Source organism: Mustelus asterias, chromosome 2 (genome assembly GCF_964213995.1).
Source record: "Mustelus asterias chromosome 2, sMusAst1.hap1.1, whole genome shotgun sequence".
Lineage (NCBI taxonomy): Eukaryota > Metazoa > Chordata > Chondrichthyes > Carcharhiniformes > Triakidae > Mustelus > Mustelus asterias.
The window spans coordinates 106083341-106110241 of NC_135802.1; the positions used below are offsets into that span (position 1 = coordinate 106083341).

The 26901-nt window shown below is 52.9% G+C and overlaps 1 protein-coding gene across 1 annotated transcript in view; it reads left to right on the plus strand.

Annotated features, from left to right (window-relative positions):
* The first annotated feature begins 1729 nt into the window (after positions 1–1729).
* Positions 1730–26901, plus strand: part of jazf1b (JAZF zinc finger 1b) — a 253273-nt gene continuing 228101 nt past the window's right edge. The window contains exon 1 of the mRNA XM_078239887.1: positions 1730–1868. Coding sequence (XP_078096013.1) covers positions 1754–1868 — 115 coding nt within the window. The 5' untranslated portion in view covers positions 1730–1753. The remainder of the gene's footprint in view (positions 1869–26901) is intronic.

Consider the following 26901-nt stretch of genomic DNA (forward strand, 5'->3'; position numbering starts at 1 on the left):
AAGGCTGCTACTTCTGCCCTATGTTCCCACCGACTCTGAGTGACATCATACCAGCATCAATCACTACTGATTTTCAAAAATGAAAACCAGTCATGATGACCATGCCAGGGGTGAACAGAGAGATATAACCTTGGGTGGTGTGGGACATGGCTGGGCAGTACCCTGGCACTGCCAACCTGCCAGTACCAGGGGTGGCCATGTCAAGGATGGGCCCTCAGGAGAGCCCCATTGAGAGGCCTGGTGCTTGTTGGAGGATGATGCATTGTGAGGGGGACGTTAATGTTTGCATTGTCAGGGAGGGGGGCTGCCCCAATCTTTGTGTTGTATGCAAAGGTGGATCTCTGCGTTGTGGCAGTGGGTCCTGATTTCCTTGGGGTGGGGGTGTCCCGATCTCCATGTGGGGGGCGGGTTCCTGATGACTGGGGAACTCCTTGTGTCTGTTGGGGGGCGGGGGGGGACCTTAAATTTAACTGAGATTGGAACACAGTATCCTCGTGTGTTTAGGCCCTGCCCCTCCAGCTGGTTGTATAATCCTAGCCAGCACTTTGAAGTTGCACAATCCTAGCCAGCACTTTGAAGTTGCACAGAGTGCTGTTAAATCAGGCGAGAAAAGGCATCTGTAAAGCTGGCGAGTTTCACACGGCTTTTCTTGCCTGATCCAGCACCACTAGGCCATTGCTCTGACGAATCTGAGACTGCCTTAGTATGAATGCATCATGCCAGCTACCTGGGAAACTTGCACACACTTGCAAAGTTATTTTGCAGTTGAAATAGTGGAATTCACTTCTATTTACAAACACACCTGGCTGATCTGATAGGGCCATTGCCACATGGGTACAGCCTATCACACCTGCACTTGAGAGAATCCTCCCTTAGAGATAAATTTGTGCCTCTCAAACAAAATGAACACTTTTGTTAGGTATTTTGAACCGATGTCATGGAAGCAATACAGTGGATAAACCAAAATGATCATGAGCATCAATGTGATTTTGTTTTGCAACTGACACTTTGTTTTACGAAAAGTGCACTTTATGTTTAAGTTCTTGATTGGCTCCTCCCTTTTTAAAAGCACATGTAGATTTGCCATTTTAAAAAGTTTAAAAAGGTATCCATGAAGAGAATAGTCAAGTTCACATTCTTAGAGATGGTTATGTTTTTGTGATAGATTCTCAGACACTGCAGGATTTATTTTTACTTTTCATCCACTCTGTTCATTTGGGCTCTTCTCCAGCCAGAGTAAGCAATAGAAAATGCTGACGACTCCCATTGCCAGGTGAATAGAAAAACATGGAAAACTTTGGAAAGGAGGACAGGAGATTAAAACCAATTGTGATTTATGTTTTTGGCATAGACTAAAATCTTACATATGGACACAGCTCACAAATGGATGTTATTCAACAATTTGTCCAACATTGCATCTTTGGTCTATGACAAATTGCACATTACTTTTATTGCAATTTATTATGTAGGGGCTTTACAAAATTAAATTTAAGAAGCATTTTCAAAACGAAGAAAACACATATGCAGGTGCAAGGAGAGGGATGGTAACAAAATTAACTTAATTTGGGATTAAAATAAAGCATTTTTAAAACGAAGAAAATAATTGTGTGCAGGTGCAAGGAGAGGGAGGGTTTGTTTGAGTGAGTGGGTGACTGAGTTTGAGTGGGTAGGTGGGCGTCCCGCTCTCACTCACTGTCCCCGCCCCACTCCCCTCCCCTCCCCTCCCTCCTGCCGCCTGGACCCATGTAGCACCATGACAGGGATCGCGGCCGCCTCCTTCTTCTCCAATACCTGCCGCTTCGGGGGCTGCGGGCTGCACTTCCAGACCCTGGGGGAACTCATCGAGCACATCGAAGACAACCACATCGGTAGGCGGGGAGCGGGCGGAGGGAGAGCGGGGTGGGGAGGGGGAGAGGCAGCGCCCCGCTTGCAGCAGCGTGGAGCGGGGCCGCGGGTGGCTGGGGGCGGGCCGGCCGGCTGGCGCGGCCCGACCCGGCCCCGGGGGTTACTGCCCCCGGGCGCTGCCCTGCTGCCCTGGCCCCGCTCCCTCCGGACATGGCTTTCGGCCGAGGCTCCGCGGGCCCCCGCCCACAGGCCGCGTCCGGGGGGAAGGCAGACCTGCTCCCTCCCATCCCCTCCCCCGGGCCGGCTCTGGGTGTGGTTTCGGGATCCGCTCGCTGTGAAGGGCGGACGGTGTCAGTTTGAGGCCTGGCGCCGACTGGGGCCATTTGTTGCTGCCATGGCAACGGCTGCAGTGTCCGGGCCTGACCAGCAGCCGCTACCGGGGGAGGGGGCGGCCCGAGATGTATGCAAGGTGGGGGGGGGGAGGGAGGGTTTGGGCGATAGAGTGGACTGGATAGGGGATGAGATGGGAAGGGAGCGGGGTTGGGAGGAGGGAAGGGGGGGGTGTGCCAGGTAAGGGGGGAGAGTGGGGTTGGGGGGGGAGAGTGGGGTCAGGCAAGGGATGGGGGCAGAGCGGGGTTGGGCTGGGGAAGAGTGGGGTTGGGCGGGCGAAGGGGGGGAGAGCGGGGTTAGGCGGGGGCAGGAGGGTGAGCGGGGTTGGGTGGGGGAAAGGGTCGAGAGTGGGATTGTGCGGGTGCAAGGGCCGAGAGCGGGGGCAAGGGTTGGGCGGAGGAAGGTGCCGCGAGCAGGGTTGGGCGGAGGGAAGGGGGAGAGTGGGGTTGGGCGGGGGAAGGGGCCGAGAGAGGGGTGGGGGGGAGGGGCCGAGAGAGGGGTGGGGGGGAGGGGCCGAGAGAGGGGTGGGGGGGAGGGGCCGAGAGAGGGGTGGGGGGGAGGGGCCGAGAGAGGGGTGGGGGGGAGGGGCCGAGAGAGGGGTGTGGGGGAGGGGCCGAGAGAGGGGTGGGGGGGAGGGGCCGAGAGAGGGGTGGGGGGGAGGGGCCGAGAGAGGGGTGGGGGGGAGGGGCCGAGAGAGGGGTGGGGGGGGAGGGGCCGAGAGAGGGGTGGGGGGGAGGGGCCGAGAGAGGGGTGGGGGGGGAGGGGCCGAGAGAGGGGTGGGGGGGAGGGGCCGAGAGAGGGGTGGGGGGGAGGGGCCGAGAGAGGGGTGGGGGGGGAGGGGCCGAGAGAGGGGTGGGGGGGAGGGGCCGAGAGAGGGGTGGGGGGGAGGGGCCGAGAGAGGGGTGGGGGGGAGGGGCCGAGAGAGGGGTGGGGGGAGGGGCCGAGAGAGGGGTGGGGGGGAGGGGCCGAGAGAGGGGTGGGGGGGAGGGGCCGAGAGAGGGGTGGGGGGGAGGGGCCGAGAGAGGGGTGGGGGGAGGGGCCGAGAGAGGGGTGGGGGGGAGGGGCCGAGAGAGGGGTGGGGGGGGGAGGGGCCGAGAGAGGGGTGGGGGGGGAGGGGCCGAGAGAGGGGTGGGGGGGGGAGGGGCCGAGAGAGGGGTGGGGGGGAGGGGCCGAGAGAGGGGTGGGGGGGGAGGGCCGCGAGAGAGGGGTGGGGGGGGAGGGCCGAGAGAGGGGTGGGGGGGGAGGGCCGAGAGAGGGGTGGGGGGGGAGGGCCGAGAGAGGGGTGTGGGGGGAGGGCCGAGAGAGGGTTGGGGGTGGGAGGGGCTGAGAGAGGGGTGGGGGGGGAGGGGCCGAGAGCGGGGTTGGACAGGGGGGAAAGGGTGGAGAGCGGGGTGGCGGGGGAGAGCTGGTTTGGCAAGAGAAAAAGGGGAGAACGGGGCCAGGTTACTGAAGAGAATGGGGTTGGGCCGGGTTGGGGGGGAGAGCAGGGTTGGGGCGGGGGAGTGCGGGGTTGTGCCGGGTTAGTGGGGAGAGCGGGGTTGGGCCGGGTTAGTGGGGAGAGCGGGGTTGGGCCGGGTTAGTGGGGAGAGCGGGGTTGGGCCGGGTTGGTGGGGAGAGCGGGGTTGGGCCGGGTTGGTGGGGAGAGCGGGGTTGGGCCGGGTTAGTGGGGAGAGCGGGGTTGGGCCGGGTTAGTGGGGAGAGCGGGGTTGGGCCGGGTTAGTGGGGAGAGCGGGATTGGGCCGGGTTGGTGGGGAGAGTGGGATTGAGCCGGGTTAGTGGGGAGAGCGGGGTTGAGCCGGGTTAGTGCGGAGAGCGGGATTGGGCCAGGTTAGTGGGGAGAGTGCAGCCTGGGGTGTGGGAAGGGGGTGGGAGAGTGGGGTTGGGGCGTTGGTTGGGAGAGGGTGGGGTTGGGGCGTGGGTAGGGGAGAGCGGGGTTGGGGTGTGGGTGGGGGAGGGTTGGGGTGTGGGTGGGGGAGGGTGGGGTTGGGGCGTGGGTAGGGGGAGAGCGGGGTTGGGGTGTGGGTAGGGGGGAAGTGGCGAAGATGGGGGGAAAAGGGGTGGAGAGTGGGGTTGGGCGGGGAGATGGGGCGGAGAGCGTGGTTGGGTGGGGGGAAGGGGGGGAGCAGGGGGAAGGGCGAGGGCGGGGGGGAGAGCGGGGTTGGGTGGAGGGGAAGGGAGAGAGCGTGGTTGGGCGGGGGGTAAGGGGGAGAGCGGGGTTGGGCGGTGGACAGGGAGAGGGGAGAGCAGGGTAAGGGGGGAGAGCAGGGCTGGACGGGGGATAGGGGAAGAGCGGGACTGGACGGGGGAGAGTGGGGCGGGGGACGGGGGAGAGTGGGGCGGGGGGAGAGCGGGGCTGGACGGGGGAGAGCGGGGCTGGGCGGGGGACGGGGGGAGAGCGGTGCTGGGCGTGGGACGGGGGGGAGAGCGGGGCTGGGCGTGGGACGGGGGGAGAGCGGTGCTGGGCGTGGGACGGTGGGGAGAGCGGGGCTGGGCGTGGGACGGGGGGGGGAGAGCGGGGCTGGGCGGGGGACGGGGGGAGAGCGGTGCTGGGTGTGGGACGGGGGGGGGAGAGCGGGGCTGGGCGTGGGACGGGGGGAGAGCGGGGCTGGGCAGGGTACGGGGGGAGAGCGGGGCTGGGCGGGGTACGGGGGAGAGCGGGGCTGGGCAAGGGACGGGGGGGAGAGAGCGGGGCTGGGCGGGGGGCGGGGGGGGGAGAGCGGTGCTGGGCGAGGGACGGGGGGGGGGAGAGTGGGGCTGGGCGAGGGACCGGTGGGGGGGAGAGCGGGGCTGGGCGAGGGACGGGGGGCTGGGGGGGAGAGCGGTGCTGGGCGAGGGACGGGGGGGGGGGGGGTGGGGGGAGAGAGTGGGGCTGGGTGAGGGACCGGTGGGGGGGGGGGGCGGGGCGGACGGAGAGCAGGGCTGGGGGTGGGGGGGGACAGCTGGGGGGGGACAGGGGCTGGACGGGGGGGGAGGAGTGGGGCTGGATGGAGGGGGGAGTGGGGCTGGACGAGGGGGGGAGCGGGGATGTACGGGGGGGAGTTTGGGGCTGGACGGGGGAAGAGCAGGGCTGGATGGGGGGGAGATTGGGGCTGGACGGGGGAAGAGCAGGGCTGGATGGGGGGGAGATTGGGGCTGGACGGGGGAAGAGCAGGGCTGGATGGGCGGAGAGCGGGGCTGAGCGGGGGACGGGGGGAGAGCGGTGCTGGGCAGGAGACGGGGGAGGGCTGGGCGGGGGACGGGGGGAGAGCGGGGCTGGGCTGGGCGACGGGAAGAGAGCGGGGCTGGGCGGGGGACGGGGGGAGAGCGGGGCTGGGCGGGGGACGGGGGGAGAGCGGGGCTGGGCGGGGGACGGGGGGAGAGCGGGGCTGGGCGGGGGACGGGGGAGAGCGGGGCTGGGCGGGGGACGGGGGGAGAGCGGGGCTGGGCGGGGGACGGGGGGAGAGCGGGGCTGGGCGGGGGACGGGGGGAGAGCGGGGCTGGGCGGGGGACGGGGGGAGAGCGGGGCTGGGCGGGGGACGGGGGGAGAGCGGGGCTGGGCGGGGGACGGGGGGAGGGCTGGGCGGGGGACGGGGGGAGGGCTGGGCGGGGGACGGGGGGAGGGCTGGGCGGGGGACGGGGGGAGGGCTGGGCGGGGGACGGGGGGAGGGCTGGGCGGGGGACGGGGGGAGGGCTGGGCGGGGGACGGGGGGAGGGCTGGGCGGGGGACGGGGGGAGAGCGGGGCTGGGCGGAGGACGGGGGGAGAGCTGGGCGGGGGACGGTGGAGAGCTGGGCGGGGGACAGGGGGAGGGCTGGGCGGGGGACGGGGGGAGAGCGGGGATGGGGGGAGAGCAGGGCTGGGCGGGGGAGAGCGGGACTGGGGGGAGAGCAGGGCTGGGCGGGGGATGGGGGGAGAGCGGGGACGGGGGGAGAGCGGGGCTGGGCGGGGGGCAGGGGGAGAGTGGGGCTGGGCGGGGGACGAGGGGGGAGCGGGACAGGGGTGAGCGGGGCTGGGCGGGGGATGGGGGATGAGCGGGACAGGGCAGGGGACGGGGGAGAGCGGGGATGGGGGGAGAGTGGAGCTGGGCGGGGGATGGGGAGAGAGCGGGACTGGACGGGGGATGGGGAGAGAGCGGGACTGGACGGGGGGGGAGAGCGGGGCTGGATGGGGGACGGAGGGGAGAGCGGGGCTGAGCAGGGGAATGGGGGGAGAGTGGGGCTGGGCAGGAGACGGGCAGAGCGGGGGGGAAAGCATGGCTGGGCAGAAGACAGGGGGAGAGCGGGGCTGAGCAGGGGACGGTCGAGAGCGGGGCTGGGCGGGCAATGGGGGAGAGTGGGGCTGGGCAGAAGACGGGGAGAGCGGGGGGGAAAGCGTGGCTGGGCAGAAGATGGGGAGAGCAGGGCTGGGCAGAAGACGGGGGGAGTGCGGGGCTGGGCAGAAGACGGAGAGTTGGGGGGGGAGAGCGGGGCTGGGCAGAAGACGGAGAGTGGGGGGGGGGGGGTGCTGGGCAGAAGACAGGGGGGGAGCGGTGGGGGGGGAGGGGGTCTGGGCAGAAGACGGGGAGAGCGGGGCTGGGCAGAAGACAGGGGGAGAGCGGGGGGAGAGTGGGGCTGGGCAGAAGACAGGGGGAGAGCAGGGCTGGGCAGAAGACGGGGAGAGCGGGGGGGGGGAGCGGGGCTGGGCAGAAGACAGGTGGAGAGCAGGGCTGGGCGGCGACGGGGGGATAGTGGGGACGGGGAGAGGGCGGCGACGGGGGGAGAGCGGGGCGGGGCGGGGAGAGCGGGCTGGGCGGGGACGGGAGGAGAGCAGGGCTGGGTGGAGACGGGGGGGAGAGCGGGGCTGGGTGGGGACGGGGGGGTGAGAGCAGGGCTGGGCGGGGACGGGGGGGGGGGGAGAGCGAGGCTGGGCGGGGACGGGAGGAGAGCAGGGCTGGGTGGGGACGGGGAGAGGGTGGCGACGGGGGGATAGCGGGGACGGGGGGAGAGCGGGCTGGGCGGGGACGGTAGGAGAGCAGGGCTGGGTGGGGACGGGGGGGAGAGCGGTGCTGGGCAGGAGACGGGGGAGGGCTGGGCGGGGGACGGGGGGAGAGCGGGGCTGGGCTGGGCGACGGGAAGAGAGCGGGGCTGGGCGGGGGACGGGGGGAGAGCGGGGCTGGGCGGGGGACGGGGGGAGAGCGGGGCTGGGCGGGGGACGGGGGGAGAGCGGGGCTGGGCGGGGGACGGGGGAGAGCGGGGCTGGGCGGGGGACGGGGGGAGAGCGGGGCTGGGCAGGGGACGGGGGGAGAGCGGGGCTGGGCGGGGGACGGGGGGAGAGCGGGGCTGGGCGGGGGACGGGGGGAGAGCGGGGCTGGGCGGGGGACGGGGGGAGAGCGGGGCTGGGCGGGGGACGGGGGGAGGGCTGGGCGGGGGACGGGGGGAGGGCTGGGCGGGGGACGGGGGGAGGGCTGGGCGGGGGACGGGGGGAGGGCTGGGCGGGGGACGGGGGGAGAGCGGGGCTGGGCGGAGGACGGGGGGAGAGCTGGGCGGGGGACGGTGGAGAGCTGGGCGGGGGACGGGGGGAGGGCTGGGCGGGGGACGGGGGGAGAGCGGGGATGGGGGGAGAGCAGGGCTGGGCGGGGGAGAGCGGGACTGGGGGGAGAGCAGGGCTGGGCGGGGGATGGGGGGAGAGCGGGGACGGGGGGAGAGCGGGGCTGGGCGGGGGGCAGGGGGAGAGTGGGGCTGGGCGGGGGACGAGGGGGGAGCGGGACAGGGGTGAGCGGGGCTGGGCGGGGGATGGGGGATGAGCGGGACAGGGCAGGGGACGGGGGAGAGCGGGGATGGGGGGAGAGTGGAGCTGGGCGGGGGATGGGGAGAGAGCGGGACTGGACGGGGGATGGGGAGAGAGCGGGACTGGACGGGGGGGGAGAGCGGGGCTGGATGGGGGACGGAGGGGAGAGCGGGGCTGAGCAGGGGAATGGGGGGAGAGTGGGGCTGGGCAGGAGACGGGCAGAGCGGGGGGGAAAGCATGGCTGGGCAGAAGACAGGGGGAGAGCGGGGCTGAGCAGGGGACGGTCGAGAGCGGGGCTGGGCGGGCAATGGGGGAGAGTGGGGCTGGGCAGAAGACGGGGAGAGCGGGGGGGAAAGCGTGGCTGGGCAGAAGATGGGGAGAGCAGGGCTGGGCAGAAGACGGGGGGAGTGCGGGGCTGGGCAGAAGACGGAGAGTTGGGGGGGGAGAGCGGGGCTGGGCAGAAGACGGAGAGTGGGGGGGGGGAGCGGTGCTGGGCAGAAGACGGGGGGAGCGGTGGGGGGGGAGGGGGTCTGGGCAGAAGACGGGGAGAGCGGGGCTGGGCAGAAGACAGGGGGAGAGCGGGGGGAGAGTGGGGCTGGGCAGAAGACAGGGGGAGAGCAGGGCTGGGCAGAAGACGGGGAGAGCGGGGGGGGGGGAGCGGGGCTGGGCAGAAGACAGGTGGAGAGCAGGGCTGGGCGGCGACGGGGGGATAGTGGGGACGGGGAGAGGGCGGCGACGGGGGGAGAGCGGGGCGGGGCGGGGAGAGCGGGCTGGGCGGGGACGGGAGGAGAGCAGGGCTGGGTGGAGACGGGGGGGAGAGCGGGGCTGGGTGGGGACGGGGGGGTGAGAGCAGGGCTGGGCGGGGACGGGGGGGGGGAGAGCGAGGCTGGGCGGGGACGGGAGGAGAGCAGGGCTGGGTGGGGACGGGGAGAGGGTGGCGACGGGGGGATAGCGGGGACGGGGGGAGAGCGGGCTGGGCGGGGACGGTAGGAGAGCAGGGCTGGGTGGGGACGGGGGGGAGAGCGGGGCTGGGCGGGGACAGGAGGAGAGCAGGGCTGGGTGGGGACGGGGGGAAAGCGGGGCTGGGCGGGGACGGGAGGAGAGCAGGGCTGGGCGGGGACGGGGGGAGAGCGGGGTTGGGCGGGGACGGGGGGGGGAGAGCGGGGCTGGCTGGGGACGGGAGATAGCGGGGCTGGGCGGGGATGGGAGGAGAGCAGGGCTGGGCGGGGGAAGGGGGGAGAGCGGGGCTGTGTGCGGGAAGAGAGGAGAGCGGGGCTGGGCGCGGGAAGGGGGGTGAATGGGGCTGGGCGCGGGAAGGGGAAGAGCGGGGGTAGAGCGGGGCTGGGCGGGGGACGGAGGGAGAGCGGGGCTGGGTGAGGGATGGGGGGAGAACGGGGACGGGGGGGAGAGCGCGGCTGGGCCGGGGAACGGGGGGAGAGCGGGGATGGGGGGAGAGGGGCGGCACGGTAGCACAGTGGTTAGCACTGCTGCTTCACAGCTCCAGGGTCCCGGGTTCGATTCCCGGCTCGGGTCACTGTCTGTGTGGAGTTTGCACATTCTCCTCGTGTTTGCGTGGGTTTCCTCCGGGTGCTCCGGTTTCCTCCCACAATCCAAAGATGTGCGAGTTAGGTTGATTGGCCAGGTTAAAAATTGCCCCTTAGAGTCCTGAGATGCGTAGGTTAGAGGGATTAGCGGGTAAAATATGTGGGGGTAGGGCCTGGGTGGGATTGTGGTCGGTGCAGACTCGATGGGCCGAATGGCCTCCTTCTGCACTGTATGGATTCTATGATGATTCTATGAGAGCAGGGCTGGGCGGGGGAGAGCGGGGTTGGGTTGGAGGAAGGGGGGATGAGTGGAGCCGGGGTTGGGTTGGGGGAAGGGTGGGATGAGTGGAGCCGGGGTGGGAGAAGGGGGGGGCGGGGGATGAATGGATCCGGGGTGGGGGAAGTGGGGGGAGAGTGGGGCTGGAGGCACCACAAGGCTAGGTGGAGTGGGGTAGAGAGGGGATAGCTGGGGGTGGGGGGATAGTGGTGTTCGCTGTGAAGGCTGAGTTGGAGAGTCGGGCTGGCTGGGAAAGTGGGTGCAAGAACTGAATGTAGGGAGGAGAGTGTGGTGGCTGGGTGTGGGCGTGGTGTGTGCGAAGAGTGTGTTTAGCTGGTTTTTGGGGGAGAGTGGGAGATCAGAGAAGATGGGGGCTAGCTGTAGATGGGGGATGGAAGTGAATGGGCTTAGCTGTGGATCATTGAGAATGTTGGGGTGTGAGTGTGGTTAGATGGGAATGGATGAAAGTGGGGTTTTGTGGTGAGGGGTGAGATGGGGGTATTTGGTGATGGGTAGAGTGGGGTTAATGATGAGGGATTGGTCAGTGTCGGCAGGGGATAGGATGGGGTGTGGGGCATAGGTGGCGAGTAGGGAGATATGTGGGGAGGAGAGTGGTAATAGGCAGGGGGGCATGTGGCAGTGGGGGTAAATAAGTTTGGTTGCAGTGGGTGGGGGGTGCGTGTATGGTGTTGAGTGGAGAGTGGGGGAGTGTGGGTTTGGGAAAGAATATGGATTGGGGTTGAATGGGGGTGGGGTGTGCTGGTCTTTTGCCCTGGGGATGGCAGCAAAGGGAAGGGTTGGGGGTGTGGTATCTGGCTTGCTGGGTGGTTTGTGTTCATAAATTGGGCTGAATTGAGATGCATTAGTGTTCAAGAGGTTTTGAAGCAATTTTCATGTTGTTTTAACCAAATTCCTTGATCTCTAGAAAAGCTTGGTAACTATTTAGATCAGGAATGTCAGATTAAATTTATATCATGCATCTGAGCAACCATCTTGGCATTCAATTGGGCCATAATCTACAAAATCATTTGGTGTGTTTTTGCCCAGTTTTGGACGTGAGCTGAAATATCAAATTCTGCATGTGAAGTCATATACCTAATCTCCACCAGTAGCATGGCCAATGCTCCTCACTATTTTTAGACCCATGTGGGCTATAGAAACTAGAAGCAGGTGTAGGCCATTCGCCCCTCGAGCCTGCTCTGCCATTCATTATGATCATGGCTGATCATCAAATTCAATATCCTGATCCCCATTCCCCCATGAAATCAGTGTTAATGATTTAAATATACAAAAGATATGCACTAGTTTGAGGACACTTTTGCTAAATCAATGAGAAAACTTAGGTAGAGCATGCACTATGCAAATTCCGATTAGTTTTTTTCCCTAGTTCTACGGTGGACCTTGAAGGGAAAAGGTAAGGAGTGCTGCTCCCAGTTCCGTTTACTGTGAACTTCTTCTGACCCATGCTCAGCCCTCCTGAAGCTAGCTGGTCCATATATTGGGAGGTTGTGATGAAAAATGAAGCATTTGGTTTCTTGCACACAGTGAGAATCTTCTATTTCTGTACTGTTTTTTTTCATTCACCCACCAGTGGAGTCAGCAAGGTTTCACTTGCCCCTCAACTAGCTGTTTTTATATCAGCTCTAATCCCACTCTGTTGTCGCCGATGCTCTTAACTCTGCAGGAAATGTTGCATTCACCCCATTTGCATGCCTCACTTATCCCAAAACCTTCCCCACCGCAAGCCTAATCCCACCCATCCCCAGTTTCTCCTCTCCATCACACAAGCCCCAGTCTTGGCCATCACAAGCACCAAACCCGAGTTTCTCCCACCCTTGGCCCAAACTTCAATCTCCCAGCCTCTAATTCACATTGAGCTAGTTCCCAAATCTGATTTGCTACACTCCTATTCTGCCCAAGACCCTACCCTTTGTGACTCCTAGTCACATTTTCCCACTGACCAAACAATAATCTTTCCCCTATCCCTTACCCCAGGCTCTCCCTCTCCCCGGCCTCCGGCGCCTCTCCCCGGCCTCCAAGGATCCCAGACCTCCCAACACCCTCGCCTGAGGTGTTAGTGATGGCAATAGGAGCCGTGTTTTGCTGCAGAATTTAAAATATGTAGTTATCTTGGCTTCAAAAATGTTTGCTTGGAGACTTGGCAACCCACGTTTCAACTAGACTCAACTAGCGGCAAGATAAAATTTCATGTGTGATACCCCTGGTATAGATAGACGTGACATGAAAGCACTCCTGAAAATTACTACAGGTTAAATCTTGGTATAGTGGACTCTGACGGAAAGATGATTACAGTTGAACCTTCTAACTTATAAGAATTTTTAAAGCATGAAAATTATACGTTGAAACTTGAGGCCCTGAGCAAACTACCATGCTGTGCATATTTTGGTATTTTTCATAATTCCAAAACGTTTGGTAAATATGACCACACAATGTAGATATTAGGAATACTTAAGATATAAATGCTAGTGTTCAGAAACAAATTAATTGATATGTGATTAATCAAGCCACATTTGGGAATGTACTCATACTGTAGCTACTGTATTGGCACATGTACTTGCTACTAATTTTGAATAAATTTGAAACGTGGAAGACAGCATCTGCTTTCTTAAACCATTTAAAGAAGCTTTCCTTTAGTTTATAGAATGTCGAGATGGTCCATGGGGGGTCCACCTGCTTTTACACTTGACAGCTCACTGCAGTGTGCAGTGACCTCTGAAATTTTGGTTATTATACACAACATAACTACACCAGTAATTATGGCATTTTTAAAGTTCTGTCCACTTATAATGTTCTTTGTATGAAACTAACTCTTATTTGCTACAACCAGTTGTTATGTGACATTGTTACCTATCCTGCTTCTGAGTTTGAATAATTTGACTGGAATAAATCTAGGTATATACATACTCTATCAAAGAGTAGTTGATTGAATGAATTGAAAATCTGTAGGAGTTGCTAGGTTGTGAAAGGCTTATCCACAAGTAATGCTGTAAGTTGTTTCTCAGTGACTGACAACATAATCAAACAAAATCTCTGTGAGCATAATATAATTATTTATGATATATGCAACCTGTAATGTTCCCTTGTAATATGGAGTAAAGTAAACACTGATAACGCTGCTGTCCATTGAAATGTTATCACCTATGATTTACTCACGTGATTCTGGTGCATGCACCAAGTCTGTCTACTACTGCCCATCACATTCAAAAGAAACAGAACAAAGGTAAACTGCCTCTGTTCTGACACCGCCCCTACTACCTAATAAATATCTCTAAGAAATTAAAATTCCTATGTCTGCGCATAACAAAACATCACTTTCTGTTTTCACATTTTTGTCATACTTGTCAATATTTCTGTTTGGAATTCCAATGTCTTATGATGGAAACTGCCAATGAAAATCTGTAACATTGATTATACAAATCCGCAACTAGTAGAATTGACAAGAGTTTTGCATCTCTCAGCTCTTCAATCTGTAACGCAGGGAAACCCCTCTATTCCAACCAACTCTTTGAATCTGCTTCCCAGATTCCTGTAAGTTTTGCTGTTCTTATATGGATAATAAATATATACAAAAAGGGAAAATGATGTGACTAAAGGGGCCCTGAATTATGTTTGTACACCTTGGTTTAGTTATTCCAATCCTTTAAAACTGCTTAACTGAAGAGTAGCCTATTATACCTTGATTCCTAGTCCTATAGGAGATTAGAAACATAGAAAAACTACAGCACAATACAGGCCCTTCCGCCCACAAAGTTGTGCCGAACATGTCCCTACCGTAGCAATTACTAGGCTTACCTATAACCCTCTATCTTACTAAGTTCCATGTACTTATCTAAAAGTCTCTTAAAAGACCCTATCGAATCCGCCTCCACCACCGTTGCTGGCAGCCCATTCCACGCACCCACCACCCTCTGAGTGAAAAACTTATCCCTGACATCTCCTCTGTACCTACTCCCCACCCCCTTAAACCTGTGTCCTCCTATGGCAACCATTTCAGCCCTGGGAAAAAGCCTCTGACTATCCACTCGATCAATACCTCTCAACATCTTATACACCTCTATCAGGTCACCCCTCATCCTTCATCTCTCCAAGGAGAAAAGGCCGAGCTCACTCAACCTATCCTCATAAGGCATGCTCCCCAACCCAGGCAACATCTGGTTCTAGCGTGCTGTGCACTGATTCATTCATACTTCAAGCTAAGGAGGCTGCAGCAAATGTACTGGAGAGAAGCCTTGAATGTCCTCTGCACCCTTTCTATGGCTTCCATATCCTTCCTGTAATGAGGCGACCAGAACTGAGCACAGTACTCCCAAGTGTGGTCGGACCAGGGTCTTATACAGCTGCAACATTATCTCACGACTCCTAAACTCAATTCCTTGATTGATAAGGCCAGGACACCATACGCCTTCTTAACCACAGCCTCAACCTGCACAGCTGCTTTGAGCGTCCTATGAACTCGGACCCCAAGATCCTTCTGATCCTCCACTCTGTCAAGAGTCCTACTATTATTATATTCCGCCATCCTATTTGACCTGCCAAAATGAACCACCTCACACTTATCTGGGTTGAACTCCATCTGCCACTTCTCCAGTCTTGCATCCTATCAATGTCTCGCTGTCTCAACTTCTGACATCCCTCCACACTATCCATAACACCTCCAACCTTTGTGTCATCAGCAAACTTACCAACCCATCCCCCCATTTCCTCATCCAGGTCATTTATAAAAATCACAAAGAGTAAGGGTCCCAGAACAGATTCCTGGGGCACTCCACTGGTGACCGACCTCCATGCAGAATATGACCCATCTATAACCACTCTTTGCCTTCTATGGGCAAGCCAGTTCTGGATCCACAAAGCAATGTCCCCTTGGATCCCATGGCCCCTCACTTTCTCAATAAGCCTTGCATGGGGCACCTTATCAAATGCCTTGCTGAAGTCCATAAATACTACATCTACTGCTCTTCCTTCATTAATGTGTTTAGTCACATCCTCAAAAAATTCAATCAGGCTCGTAAGGCATGATCTGCCTTTGACAAAGCTATGCTGACTATTCTTAATCATATTATACCTCTCCAAATGTTCATAAATCCTGCCTTTCAGGATCTTCTCCATCACCTTACGAACCACTGAGGTTAGACTCATTGGTCTATAATTTCCAGGGCTATCTCTACTCCCTTTCTTGAATAAAGGAACAACATCCACAATCCTCCGGAACCTCTCCCGTCTCCATTGATGATGCAAAGATCATCGCCAGAGGCTCAGCAATCTCCTCCCTGGCCTCCCACAGTAGCCTGGGGTACATCTCATCCGGTCCCGGCGACTTATCTAACTTGATGCTTTTCAAAAGCTCCAACACATCCTCTTTCTTAATATCTACATGCTCAAGCTTTTCAGTCCGCTGCAAGTCTGCACTACAACCACCAAGATCCTTTTCATAGAAACATAGAAAGAAACATAGAAACCCTACAGTGCAGAAGGAGGCCATTCGGCCCATCGAGTCTGCACCGACCACAATCCCACCCAGGCCCTCCCCCCACATATTTTACCCACTAATCCCTCTAACCTACGCATCCCAGGACTCTAAGGGACAATTTTTAACCTGGCCAATCAACCTAACCCGCACATCTTTGGACTGTGGGAGGAAACCGGAGCACCCGGAGGAAACCCATGCAGACACGAGGAGAATGTGCAAACTCCACACAGACAGTGACCCGAGCCGGGAATCGAACCCGGGATCCTGGAGCTGTGAAGCAGCAGTGCTAACCACTGTGCTACCGTGCCGCCCATAGTGAATACTAAAGTAAAGTATTCATTAAGTACCTCTGCAATTTCTTCCGGTTCCATACAAACTTTCCCACCATCACACTTGATAGGTCCTATTCTTTCACGTCTTATCCTCTTGTTCTTCACATACTTGTAGAATGCCTTGGGGTTTTCCTTAATCCTGCCTGCCAAGGCCTTCTCATGACCCCTTCTGGCTCTCCTAATATCTTTCTTAAGATCCTTCCTATTAGCTGTATACTCTTCAAGATTAAAAGCAAATTACTGTGGATGCTGGATTTTGAAACCAAAAGACTTCGGTCTTTTCATCATTTTCTCTCCTATTGGAGATGACTGGTTATATTTAATACATGTATAAATGAGATTTGACATTTCTAAGTACCTGAATTTTTTATACTTTGAATGCTTCCAAGAATTTAGATTCTTGTATGCATAGACAGCTTTTAAAACAAGGGTGACTAATGCAATCATCTCAACTTGGTCCAAAGATGTGCAGGTTAGGCGAATTGGCCATGGTAGGTGGGCGGGGTTACAGTGATAGTGCAAGGGTTTGGGCCTGGGTAGGATGCTCTTTTGGAGAGTTGGTGCAGACTCAATGGGTCGAATGGCCACCACCTGAACTGTAAGAATTCTATGGTTCTCTTGGGTTCAGATGATTGCCGCAATCGTAAACTTCATCTTACCTACCTAGACTAGAAGTTTATTGTGTGAATACATTCCACAGTGTGATACTAAATCATACAAAAGCATCCCTTTTGGTTTTGCTCTGTATTGAGTGAACTTGTCTTATCCAGGTTACAGTTGAAGTTCCACAGTGAGCCTCAGTTCATCTGGTTGAGGGAGTAGTAACTTTTGCAAAGGATTCTGGTCCACATCGCTATGTATTAGTCCCTGCTAGAAAATGTGGGTGTAGGCATTGGATGAGGACAGAATTAGGATGGGTCATGATGCCTTATGCAGTTAAATAGTCCAGAAACGTGCTCTTTTCCATACATAAAGAATGAGCACTTGGGTGAGATACTGGATGCCTGCCAAACAAAGATCCATGTCTTTGGAGAGTAGGAGAGAAAGAGGAGAAAAACACTTTAAATTTTTATCCAATATTATAATGGCGTCATTTGTGGTCCAATGTGAGGATGGCAATATGCATTGGACAAGTTTTGAGACTTTGCCGGGAATGAGGAGTCTCAATCAGGAAATAAGGCCATGACCATCTGTGCCGACTATCTGCTATTTTGGGGGGGGAACGGATTCAGGCTACACAATTTAGTGTCTCTTTAGAATTCTAATTTGTCATGCTGCTGATCCACTCGAGATGAATGTATCACTTGGACATAATCTGCTGAATAAGTGTCTTAAGCCTTTACTATACTATAAAAATACTTTTATTTGCAGATTTTGGCACATATTACTTACTGTAGGTTGGCATATACATTAGTTACTTTTGCAGGGAACACCATAATTTCTGATGTCTTTTGCTTTTAAGCAAATGCGTGGCCTAATGCCTTAGTCATGATGTAGAGATGCCGGCGTTGGACTGGGGTAAGCACAGTAAGAAGCCTAAGACTTCTTACTAATGCCTTAGTGCAGTACTGAGAAGGTGCTGCTTTGGACAGGATGTTGCTTTTTGGATGAGGTGTTTCTAACTGCCTCATGTGGACATAAAAGATTCTTCACCTTCATCTCTCTGAGCAGATCAGCTACCGAATGTAGAATCAATAGGATAACAAATCATGTGTTTTGTAACAGATGGTCAATCCTTTCCACCAGATCACCATCCAGGCTTTGAAAGTTGCAATTGTGCCCTCCCGGGTGCTGTTTGAAGAGCGTGGTATCCTGGCCAACTCTTATTATCTCAACCAACATCACCAAAACAAATTCTTGTTTGTAGAATCTTGAATGAAAAACGGCTGCCACACATGTCTGCAAATAGATATGACTGCACGTTGAAAGAAATTTGTTGGCTATTTAAACATATTTGTTCATATGGTGTGATGTCACTGGCTAAGTCAGCACTTATTGCCAATTCCCGATTGACCTTGAGAAGGTGGTGGTGTGTTGCTTTACAGAGCTTGACAGTGTTCTGAAAAGCTGTATCTGGCTGTGCAGACAGAGATAAGTGCAGAGCATTTGTTTTAAATGCACTGGATGCTTCCAGCCTGGAAAAGGAGACTAAAGGTTTTCCTATTTTGTATACTTAGCCAATACTGCTTTGTGAGATCTTATTGCAATGTATGTTTAAAAATGCAATCAATAACCTATATATTTTTTGTTACTTTTCCAATTCAATCAAATCAAATCCAATTCAAAGTCTCAACAAGTTGAGACATTTCCGATCCAGGCTGACAAGACAGGGCGAGCGACCAAATCACGTTGTCCTGGGCCCGATCTACATGAGCCAAGCTGATTGGAGAAGGGGGAGGTTCCTCCTCCAAGGCTTGAGCTCATTTGCATCTTAGCCAAAAGGCCGAGATGCCACTTTTAAAAATTGCTTCATATGAAACATATGAAGCTTCAATGTAACCCAATGACCTCAACCAAGTGCAGCATCCAATCCATACTACACTTGATCTTAGCCAAAATTACGAGCATAGAAATAGGCCATTCAGCCTAACAGGTCCAGGCTGCTTTTATTCTCCACATGAGCCTCCTTCTACCCTTCTTCATACACCTGTTAAATTGATTTGATTTATTATTGTCACATGTATTAGCATACAGTGAAAAGTATTGTTTCATGCGCGCTGTACAGACAAAGCATCCTGTTCATAGAGAAGGAAATGAGAGAGTGCAGAATGTAGTGTTAGAGTCATAGCTAAGGTGTAGAGAAAGATCAACGATGCAAGTTAAGTCCATTCAAAAGTTTGCCAACAGCAGGGAAGAAGCTGTTCTTGAGTCGGTTTGTACCTGACCTCAGACTTTTGTATCTTTTTCCCAAAGGAAGAAAGTAGAAGAGAGAATGTCTGGGGTGCGTGGGGTCCTTAATTATGCTGGCTGCTTTGCCAAGGCAGGGGGAAGTGTAGACAAAGTTAATGGATGGGAGGCTGGTTTGCGTGATGGATTGGGCAACATTCATGACCTTTTGTAGTTCCTTGCGGTCTTGGGCATGGGCATTGGGAAATGGATTCCAAACCAGATGGTGAAGTATGAATCTAGACCTAAATCCTTTTAGTAATAGGTTTTAACTCTTCTCTGCCTCCTCCTTACCAATTAAATATCCCAGCAGCCCCTTTTTAATGTGCTTGAATATAACAAACTGGTGCCTGTGAAATACTCTATATGGACACTTCAACCAGTTTATCACTCAAAAAGTGTTTATAGTTGCTCTTACTTTGAGACAGACAAAGGACTGTGGTTCAAACTTAGCTTTATTAAAAGCACTTGCAAGTTAAAGAAACATCTCTTTCACAACAAATTAAGTTAACTTTTCCCCAAACTGGGCTGACTACCTGAAAAACAGGTATCCCGTTCTGGTGCAGTTGACTGGGCTGTTGGATTCAATTCACTGAGCTTGAGTTGACCGATGAACTCGGGGCTTTCTTGGTACGAAGGTGGATCTCGCACGCCCTCTTCTGTCACCATGGGTTGCAGAAGGCCGTTTGAGCCGTCACTGGGGTTTGTCTTAGGATGTCTGTTTTTACCCCCCTCTTCGAGCCTTTCTGGAATGGTCTGGGGTGGTTGGGGGGGGGAGGGGGGGGTGGGGTGGTCACATCACCCAATAAGCTTAGGTCATCATAGTTATACAGGGAGTCTGGCTGAAACTGGGGAATACACAAACCTAATGTATTTTTCAGTTGTTCTGGCTGAGTACCTCTTGATGGGTTTCGGGTCATCATGACTCCCCCATTGTTAAGGTCAAGCACCTCTGTTCAATATGTAAGACACGTCTGGGTTGGTCCCTGTTGGCTTTTGACCTGTAGTAACCTTGTACTGTCTGAGTTCTATCAGGCTTTTTGCTTGAGAAGCAGTTTAGCTGTATATTAATTTAAAGTGTCCAATTTTATGTTGACCCTAGTTGCTCAGGCCGTTGGTCATCAATAAAATAAACTAAGGAGAGATGCTGTGGGATACTGTAAAAAAGAAACTCAAAACTTCAAAGGAAACTTAACTAACTAAACCAAAATGTTATTTCTGGGGATGATGCGCCCCTGGAGTACTCACCGGTCATGGAATGTTCAGAATGTTTCTGTGGGATTTTGAACTGGGTCTTTTCGCAAGAAGCGAGTCTGACAACCACTATACTACACAAATAGCGCAAGCCCCTTTATATGTGCTTACGATGCTTATCAACACCCTCCATCTGTTTATCTTTAACCTTAACAACCAATTAACAGCATCACCACCACCAACATATCCTTCATCCTTTCTCTCTCGTGTTTATCTAGTTTCCCCTTAAATGCATACTCGAGTTAGCGAATTCCATATTCCACCCACTCACTGGGTAACAAAGTTTCCCCTGAATTTCCTATTTGATCTGTTGGTGACTGCATAAACCAATGGCCCCAAGTTCTGGTTTATCTCCACAAGTGGAAACATTTTATCTTCATCTATCCTGTCAAACCTTTCATAATATTTAAGATTTCTATCTTACCATACTGCATCGGTCTTCTCTTTGCCTGTTAGGTTTGTACCCATCGGAAAAAATTGTCAGTTCTGGGATCATTATCGTAATTTTTTTTTGTCCTTCTCCGGAACCTCTATCCTTTCTGTAATAGGATGGTCAGAACTATTCGCAGTATTCACAGCTGTGTTCTCACCAGGACTCTTCTATAAGAGATTCACATAGCTTCTTTACTTTTCATGGCACTTTTGTTCAGGGAGTCATTCAAGTGGGAGGAGTAAAGACAAATGGATAGTATAGTCAGGGAAATAGACAATTTCTCTGTAGCCAGGATCGAGATCTCGAAGGCAGTGTTGCCTGCCAGGTGCCAGGGTTTGGGCATCTTGCAGGGGAGAGCCCAGTGATGACGGTCCATTTAGGCACCAATGGTATAGGTAGAACTGTGTAGACAGTTTGAGGAGTTCGGCACTAATTTAAACAACAGAACCTCCAAGGTTATATTTTCTGGATTACTTCCTGAGCCATGTGCAAATTGGCAAAGGGTATATAAAATTAGAGAGATGAATACATGGCTGAAACACTGGTGTAGGAGAAGTGGATATCGGTTCCTGGGACATTGGCATTAGTACTGGTGAAAGTGGGGGCTGTACCATTGGGAGGCCTACATCTAAACCATGCTGGGACTATTGTTCTCGTGGACTGTACAACCAGGGAAGTAGAAAGGGCTTTAAACCCTATTATAGAAAAGATCTTATTAAACTAGGAAGAGTGCAGAAAAGATTTACTAGGATGCTACCAGGACTTAATAGTTTGAGTTATAAGGAGAAGCTGGATGGACTGGGACTTTTTTCTCTGGGGCGTAGGAGACTTGGCAGTGATCTTATAGAGGTCTATAAAATAATGAGGGGCATAGATCAGTTAGATAGTCAACATCTTTTTCCAAAGGTAAGGGAATCTAAAACTAGAGGGCATAGGTTTAAGATGAGAGGGGAGAGATACAAGAGGGTCCAGAGAGACAATTTTTTTCTCTCACGGTGGTGAGTGGAACAAACTGCCAGAAGTAATAGTAGAGGTGGGTACAATTGTCTTTTAAAAAGCATTTAGACAGTTACATGGGTAGGATGAATATAGAAGGATATGGGCCAAACGCAGGCAATTGGGACTAGCTTAGTGGTTAAAAGAAAAAGGGCAGCATGGACAAGTTGGGCCGAAGGGCCTGTTTCCATGCTGTAAACCTCTATGACTCTATGATTCTAAAGAGTTGGGGTGAGGTTTCAGTTGCTTGGAAAATTACGAAGTCAAAGTTTAAGGTAGGAGTGCAGGTTAGTGATCAGTCTGAGTGTCAACTGAAAATTACAGATATGGACAGATCATATGAACATTATATTATACCAAGGACTCATTGAAGAGCTCTAACAAGGTGGGGGAGGGTTCCAAGAAGGGGAGGTTTTAAAAAATCGAGGTTAGTGAGGGGGAGCTTGATTGTCATAGCGTGACAGGCCAGGGCAGGAAATGTTAAAAAAAAATGCATCACAGAGCAAATCCAGAGTTGTAAACGATTAAAAAAATCAAAGCTAAATGTTCATTATCTGAAGGCACAAAGCAGCAAGATAGATGGGTTGTTAGCACAGATTTCAACATATGAGTATGATGTCTTATTAGCTATTGCAGAAACAAGGTTGCAGGGTGACCGGGACTGGGTGCTCAACATTCCAGGGTATGCAGTGTTGCAAAAAAAAAGGCCAAAGGGGGAAGGAGGTGGGGTAGTGTTGTTAATCAAGGAAGGCTTCAGAGCAGTGCTGAGTCATGTATAAAGTCAGTGGATAGTGATGTAGAATTGGTTTGGGTTGAAATCATGAATAGCAGGGGAAGACGAGGGGGAGGAGTACTCTGTGGACCCCCAAAATGGGACCTCTTTAAGTCAAAACATAAATGGGGAAATATGGCAGTGTATTTGAAGGGAACTGCAATTATCATGAGAGATTTTAAAACCTGTATGTTGATTGCGTAAACCAAACTGGCAAAGGTAGCGTAGAAGAAGAATTTGTGGAGTGCGTTAGGATTTGCTTTTTAGAGCAATTTGTTGTGGAACCTACCGGGGAACGGGCTATTTTAGATTTGGTTTTGTGTAATGAATAAGGATTAATAAGGGATCTTGTGATTAAGGATCCCCTATGGAGTAGTGACCACAATATGATCTAATTCTAGACACAGTTTGAGGGTGAACGCCATGGGTCCATAACCAGTGTCGCCAACTTAAATAAGGGCAATGACAATGGAATGACGAGGAGTTGTCTAAGGTGAACTGGATAAACAAGCTTAAGATGCAGGTCAGTAGATGAGCAATGATGAAACAGCTGATCCAAAATGCTCAGCAGGAGTTAATCCCCCAAAAAGAAGGATTGCACGAGAAAGAGGCAAAGTCCATGGTTATGGCTAGCCCATTGCACTTGGGGTGTGGTGACAACTGCGATCATGGTTTCCCTGAGCTAGGGTAAAGTAAGTGATCAGGATAGCCAATAAGGTTAAACCGAGGCTTTAGCTGATGCAATATTTCAAAGCCATCTTGGCCTTTTGGCTAAGATGAAGTGTTAGATTAAGCCTGGGAGGGGGTGTAATGTCTCATCCTGTCAGCTTGGATCTTGTTTGATCAAGCCCAAGATGGGATGTATATTCTTGTCAGCTTGGATCTGGTTTGTCCCTCATGTTGGATCTCTGATTGGACTTGATAGGTTTTTTTGACTGATTAGGAATAAAGTACCAAAAGGTTAACAAAGAAGGTCAGGGTTAATGTTAAATTGAAAAGCAGGGCATACAAAGTGGCAAGGGATAGTGGTAGACCAGAGGACAGGGAAGATTTTAGGATCTGCCAGCAAAAGACTAAAAAGCTCATGAGAAGGGAGAAAATGAATTTTGCGAGAACTTGCATGTAGCATAAAACAAACAGTAAGCATTTCTATAAATATATAAATAGGAAGCGGGCGGCTAAGGTAAATGTGGGAGCTCTGCTGAACAAGGCTGGTGAATTGATGACAGCAACAAAGAAATGGCGGATACGCTAAATAATTCTTTTGCATCAGTCTTCACTGTGGAATATCTCTAAGATGTCAGATGGGCTGATTTCAAATAACGTGTTAGAACTTACAAAAGTCACAATCATAATGGTTAGAGAAAGTCATGGGGTTAAAAGCGGACAAGTTGCCAGGACCCGATGAACTGCACGCTAGGTTTTTAATGGAAGTGGCTGCAGAGATATTGGACCCTTTGGTTGAAAATTTTCATAACTCACTAAATTCTGAGGGGGTTTCATAAGATTGGAAAACAGCCAATTGTGACTCCCTTGTTCAAAAAGGCAGAAGGCAGGGAACCAGTTAGCTTAACATCTATTATTGGCAAGATGCTGGAGTCAATAATTAAAGAGGAAATAGCTAATTATTTAGGAAAGTTGAATATAATCAAACCTAGTCAATATGGTTTTATGCAAGTTAAATCATGTTTGACAAATTTGACGATGTAGCAGGGAGAGTAGATAGACGGAAATCTGTAGGTGTAGTGTATTTAGATTTCCAAAAGGCATTTGACAAGGTGCTTCATCAGAGGCTGGTGCATAAAGTAAAAGCCCATGAAATTGGGGAGGTGTACTAGCATTGATTGTAGGATTGAAAACTGGCCGTCACTTAGAAAACCGAGAGTTGGAATAAATGGGTCCTTTCCAGAGTGGGAAAAATGCAACTAATGGAGTACCGCAGGAATCAGTTCTTTGCCCACACTTGCTGTCTATTTTACATTCATAACCTGAAGGAAGGAACAGAATGTGAGGTTTCCAAATTTGCCGATGATACGGAGATAGGTGGAAGGGCAGGATGTGATGAATCATGGCATCCTATAGTGTGGAAGGAGGCCATTCGGCCCATCGGGTTTGCACCAACAACAATCCCACCCAGGCCCTATCTCTGTAACTCCACGTATTCACTCTGCTAATCCCCTTGACACTAAGGGAAATTATGCATGGCCAATCAACCTAACCTGCACATCTTTGGATTGTGGGAGGAAACTGGAGCACCCGGGGGAAACCTACGTAGACACGGGGAGAACATGCAAACTCCACACACACACACACACACACACACACACACACACACAGTCAACCAAGGCCAGAATTGAACCTGGGTCCCTGGCACTGATGGGCAGTAGTGTTAGCCACTGTGCCAGCATGCTGCTGTAAGGATATAGATTGGGTGAATGGGTGAAAACCTGGCAAATGGAGTTTAATGTGGGGAAGTGTGAGATCATGAACTTTAGTAGGAGGAATCAAAAGGTAGATTATTATCTAAATGGAGAGAGACTACAGGTGGGTGAAGTACAGAGAGAGTGAGATGTTCTAGTGCATGAATCACCGGTCCAACAAGTAGTTTAGGAAACAAACAGCATTTTGGCTTTTATTGCAAAGGGGTTGGAGTTTAAAAATAGGGTGGTTTTGTTGCAATTGTACAGTGTAGGTGAGGCCTCACCTGGAATACTGTGTACAGTTTTGGTCCTCTTACCTTAAAAAGGATATAGTAACATTGGAGACAGTCCAAAGGAAATTCACCAGCTAATTCCTGGGATGAGAGGGCTGTACTATCAAGAGTCTAAATAGTCTGGGTCTTTGTTCCTTGGAGTTTAGAAGAGTTTATTATTTAAACATACAAGATCCTGAAGGGGTTGACTGGGTAGATGATGAGATGTTTTCGTAAGTGGGAGAATCTCGAACAAGAGGACATAGTTACAAGGTAAAGGGCCAGTCATTTAAAGCTGAGGTGCGTAGAAATTTCTTCTTGCAGAGGGTTATAAATCTCTGGAATTCTAAACTCCAAAGGATGGTGGAGGCTGGATCATTAGAAGTATTTAAAGTGGAGGTGGATAAATATTTGATAGATCGAGGAAAAGAGGCCTATGGGGAAATGACATAGAAAGGAGTTGAGGCCAGCATAGGTCAGCCATGATTGTATTGAATGATGGGGCAGGGTTGAAGGATCTGCTGGTCTACTCCTGCTTCTATTTCTTGTGTTCAATTCTGCTTCTCTGGAAATTAACCCCTGTGCTACCTTTTATGGTTTTATTAACCAACATACTGTATTTCTGTCCCCTCATCCCATTGCTCCTCTTACCTCATTTACACACTAATTCAGTAAGGAGAATGTGGCCTCTTTATTTGTCCAACCAAAAGGTCCCACTTTACACTTAACTATATTGAAATTATTGTGTCAATTACATGTCCATTTTGCATGTTTATTAATGTCATCGTGCATTCTGTCATTATGCTCCCTCTGCATTAACTACAAACCACAATTTGATGTCATCAGCAAATTTTGAAATTTGTACTTCTGCTTCCCATGCCCAAGAAGGTTTTGTAAATGGTGAACAATGGCAAACAGCAGTGGCTCCAGCACCGATCCATGTGAATAATTGGTCTGTAGTTCCCAGGATTTATTCTATTTTTTTTTTAACTGGTCGGTGCAACATCGTGGGCCGAAGGGCCTGTTCTGCACTGTAATGTTCTATGTTCTATGTTCTATTACTTTTAAATGTAGGAATAATATAAACTAGTTTGTTCCTTTTATTTTCTTAATATATGTTTGTAATCTCTGCTGTCTCTTAATTCATCACTCCTTTTCATTTTAAACATCTTTAGAAGAATAAATCGGAAATGCTATTTGATGTCATGCCTAACTTGATGGTCACTTTGGTAAATACTGAAGCAAAGAATATTTCTGCCATTTCACTCATTCTCTGACATTATTGTGTATGTTGTGAGTAGCTCCATCCATATCTTGACTTTTCTTTCATTATTTACGTCCTTGTGAAGTACTTTATTTTTTTATATTCCTTGCTGATTTAATTTTGTAATTTCTTTGTCATCCTTACTTTTGACTTCTTTCCTAAACCTTTCATTTTCTGGTTTGTTATTAGAACATAGAACATAGAACATAGAAAGCCACAGCACAAACAGGCCCTTCGGCCCACAAGTTGCGCCGATCACATCCCCACCTCTAGGCCTATCTATAGCCCTCAATCCCATTAAATCCCATGTACTCATCCAGAAGTCTCTTAAAAGACCCCAACGAGTTTGCCTCCACCACCACCGACGTCAGCCGATTCCACTCACCCACCACCCTCTGAGTGAAAAACTTACCCCTGACATCCCCCCTGTACCTACCCCCCAGCACCTTAAACCTGTGTCCTCTCGTAGCAACCATTTCAGCCCTTGGAAATAGCCTCTGAGAGTCCACCCTATCCAGACCCCTCAACATCTTGTAAACCTCTATCAGGTCACCTCTCATCCTTCGTCTCTCCAGGGAGAAGAGACCAAGCTCCCTCAACCTATCCTCATAAGGCATGCCCCCCAATCCAGGCAACATCCTTGTAAATCTCCTCTGCACCCTTTCAATGGCTTCAACATCTTTCCTGTAATGAGGTGACCAGAACTGCGCGCAGTACTCCAAGTGGGGTCTAACCAGGGTCCTATAAAGCTGCAGCATTATTCTCTCCTCTGTTGTCTTAAGTACTTAAGGCATGTGCTTACTTTTTTATTCATCCATGGCATTTCATTCCTGATTAGTTTGTTGTTGCTCTTGGTGGATTTATTTCTTCTGGACTGTTACATGCAGTTTCTGCACCATGTAGGAACTTTGGGACAGCCATCTGAGTTAGAGAGGCAGAAAATGCAGGAGTGTTTGGCATGTGCACCACACACAAACCGAT